Genomic DNA, 3,512 nt, shown 5'->3' with positions numbered 1-3,512 from the left:
ATACTTTAAATACTAAGAGATTACACAAAAATAAATTCATAAAATGGTATGTTTTTTATATAACATGTAATTAGATTATAAAATTATTTTTATTATAAAACAAATTTAATGGATTGCATAAAAATATGTCATTTTATAAATTTATTTTTATGTAATCTCTTTATATCTGTAATACTATTTATTTTATATAGTCAAGAAAAAAATGCTTTCTATTTCTATTAAGAAAGAGTAAAGAGCACGAGGGAATGGAAAATTTTTAATCGAAGGTACACATAGAAAGCAACCAAAGTAATTTTTATTTTTTTGACTTTTTGCACCATTTTCTTCCTACATATCATGTCAGATGTCTAAAAATTGAATCTAATATCCTAAAATGATGGTCATAATCTTAACTTAGCTAATTAACATTTGACAAAGATAACAATGATTAATATATAAGTATACAAATTCCAAAACTAGTTCCTATATATCTTGATTTTAAGGTACAATTTACAGACGCACAATAAGGATCTAGTGGACTTCTGCTCAGTGAGACCTTTGGTTCTTTAAAATAGGCTTGGGAATATCCAAGAGATTGCAACACTTCTAACCGAGAGAGAGGAGACACAGAGAGAGAGAGAGAGAGAGAGAGAGAGATGGGGAGGGCTCCCTGTTGTGACAAGGCAAATGTCAAGAAGGGGCCATGGTCACCAGAAGAAGATTCAAAGCTTAAAGAATACATAGAGAAATATGGAACTGGTGGGAATTGGATTGCGTTCCCGCAGAAAGCTGGTAAGATTAAGCTAAACAAATTAAACGACGATGAGCAGATTTCATAACGTTGTTTAAACTGTGCTCTCTCTCTCTCTCTCATGATCTCCTTGCTTCTTAGTTATTTGGCTCTGATTCTGCATCAGGTCTGAAGAGATGTGGGAAAAGTTGCAGGTTGAGATGGCTTAACTATCTCAGGCCTAACATTAAGCATGGTGAGTTTTCTGACGAGGAAGACAGAACAATCTGCACCCTTTTTGCTAACATTGGAAGCAGGTACAATAATCTCCACATATTACTTGTTGCAAAATTGTGCTGTTGTTGACAAATAATTTCAGTTTCCACCTGAAAAATTGCCCAAATTGTCTTTAGGGTGATTCTTTTTCAGTTTTACCTAATTATGCACTGTTTTAATGAGATCAAATTGATGAAATCTACCCAAAAGGGGTAACAAAAATTAAGGGGAAAAATATAAGAAGGATTCAGGGTTTTCTTCTTTTTATTATATATAGAGATATTCAGCTATCAAGAATCTACTATTTTTGGAAAAGTCCTGCTGCATGCATGCCAACTAGTTTAGATCCAACATCAACCCCCAATCAAAGCATTTAGGAGAAAGCTTGGTGTTTTCATCTTATCGAACAAATATTTTGTCAATTACACAGGTGGTCGATAATTGCCGCTCAGTTGCCAGGTAGGACTGACAATGACATCAAGAATTACTGGAACACGAAGCTGAAGAAGAAGCTCATGGGGATGCATCTTCCTCCTCAGAGAAAACTTCCTCCATTCGCGTCCTCTCCCCGAATCCCACCATTTCAATCTCAACCACTGTCATCCTCTCTATACGAAGAATGCAGCTCTTATTATAAATCTTTCTCAGGCCTCGAAGCCATTTCATTCCCATCGAATTACTTAAGCAGCTCCACTTCTTTGGCCACCAATCCTTCTATTTTCCAAACCCATGAGAGCTGCGTGAGTTCCATGCCGTATTATCCTGTGAAAGAGAGCGTCCTCATGTTTGGAGGTGAAGGAAGCTGCCGCAGTTCAGACGATGGGAGTTGTACTCAGATCAGCTATGGCAGAGACATTAAACAAGAAGGAATGGCTTTCCAGAGCTATGTCTCAAACGGGTTAGAAGAAAACCCCAAGTCCATGCTTAATTATGACAGCAACAGAGGTGAAAATCAAAAACAATGGGCTGAAAAAGCAAATGCGTATTTTGGAGAAATCCCATTACACTATGATCTTGATCATGATGTTAAGCAGCTGATTAGAAGTAGTAATAGTGGCTCTAACAGCTTTGTTCAATATTGATGAAAGCAACACACCAGAGGGCACGTACTTCTACTGAAAAACGGACTGTCGGACTTTAAAGTAAGGAAAAATCAGAAAGATTTGATGGGGTAAGGCCGTAGGGCATGGTGGGATTGAGATAAGACTTGAGTTTGTGGGGGTCTGTGTTTCAATGAAATGAAACATTTCTTTATTTCTTTTCTTTGTTTTTTAGACAGTACATGGTAAAGCTTCTTTTTTATTTTGTGCATTTCTTTTGGAAAGGGTAATGATGATTTTTATTTTTATTTTTGTCCTTGTACTGCACTGCCTACCCTGACTAGCACTGCTCGCTACCTCCTCCAATCAGAAACAAAAATTCTGAAAACTAGAAACGATGTTTGTATCATTCAAGAACCAGAATCTTATGTCCAACACAATCCAATTAAGCCAGCAGAAGAACTAGTGTTTCCTCTGATCTTTTCCTTTCTCCACTGGTTTATAAGTCATTGGCTGGGACTTCGAGCACCCTCTACTCATCGTGTAAAGTATGCTGTCTGACGAAAAGTCGATTCTACTCTTCCTAAACTACTCTTCTGTTGCCTGATTTAAAGGGTAATTTGGGTCCTTTTGATGGTTGGCGCTTCTTGCGAGGAAAATATAAAAAGCCCAGAATCATTTTCTACGAACCAGGTCAGACCAAAGGTGGAAACTTGTCTGCCAAAAAGTTCAAAACTTGACCATGGAAAATTTGGAGTTTTGCGGAGGCGCGTGCATGACAGCTTATGGCAGTCATCGTCCATGTCTTACAATCTTTTCACATTTTACAATCTGTAATCAGAAGCTATCAACAGTACCTCGAGTCTGTGAAATCGTTAGTACATGCATATATAACGTCATCTTTATTGTCACAGTACTTTAGCCAAATGAAAACTAATTTAAGCTTGAAATTAACAACGCATCAAGCTGCTACTTCTCAAGTTCTTGTCTAGGCCAAAACTAAGAGAATTAAACGAAATAAAAATAGACTCATTATTCATTAAGTAGACTTGATAGCATTTATTATGTTAATATTTTTCATAATATATATTAAATGAGTAATAAATGTTGTATGATAGACTTAAAGAAAATCTTTAACCACAAAGGGATTATACCAAACTAAAATCACAAACGTATGTGACTTGATGTAGTATGTCAGATTGTAAAGTTATTTTTATTATAAAGTACTTAAAGACATGTTTGGATATTTAAAGTATTTTAAAGTTTTGTAAATAATAGTGCAATAGTCTAAAGATGTTTTATTAGATTTAAGAAATAAGTAACAAAGAATTGAATAAAAATATTTTTTAAAATAAATATTGTATTGGAATTTGTGAAATTCATGAATAGATAAATTTAAGAAATTATTTGAATATAAATTTTTAATGTTATTTTTGTTTTGAAGTTTGTAAAAATTGTATTGTAGTTTGTAAAAATTGGGTTATTTT

At 34.6% G+C, this 3,512-nt stretch overlaps 1 protein-coding gene across 1 annotated transcript; it reads left to right on the top strand.

Moving 5' to 3' along the window:
• Window positions 1-555: 555 nt before the first annotated feature.
• Window positions 556-2,972, top strand: LOC121240304 (transcription factor MYB35-like). The gene is made up of 3 exons (XM_041137701.1): window positions 556-771; window positions 897-1,026; window positions 1,416-2,972. Exons 1-3 carry the CDS (start codon window positions 636-638, stop codon window positions 2,065-2,067), a joined length of 918 nt encoding a protein of 305 aa, XP_040993635.1. The 5' UTR covers window positions 556-635; the 3' UTR covers window positions 2,068-2,972.
• The last annotated feature ends 540 nt before the right edge of the window (window positions 2,973-3,512 follow it).

Source organism: Juglans microcarpa x Juglans regia, chromosome 7S, assembly GCF_004785595.1.
Source record: "Juglans microcarpa x Juglans regia isolate MS1-56 chromosome 7S, Jm3101_v1.0, whole genome shotgun sequence".
Taxonomy (NCBI): domain Eukaryota; kingdom Viridiplantae; phylum Streptophyta; class Magnoliopsida; order Fagales; family Juglandaceae; genus Juglans; species Juglans microcarpa x Juglans regia.
The sequence above is the reverse complement of the archived record's forward strand: the minus strand, read 5'-3'. Positions and strand labels throughout refer to the sequence as shown.

Excerpts from the sequence above, each read along its gene's own strand:
- LOC121240304 (XM_041137701.1), top strand. The coding sequence starts at position 636 with ATGGGGAGGGCTCCCTGTTGTGACAAGGCAAATGTCAAGAAGGGGCCA. Across the intron at positions 772-896 it reads TGCGTTCCCGCAGAAAGCTG|GTCTGAAGAGATGTGGGAAA; the intron begins GTAAGATTAAGC and ends ATTCTGCATCAG. Across the intron at positions 1,027-1,415 it reads TTTGCTAACATTGGAAGCAG|GTGGTCGATAATTGCCGCTC; the intron begins GTACAATAATCT and ends TCAATTACACAG.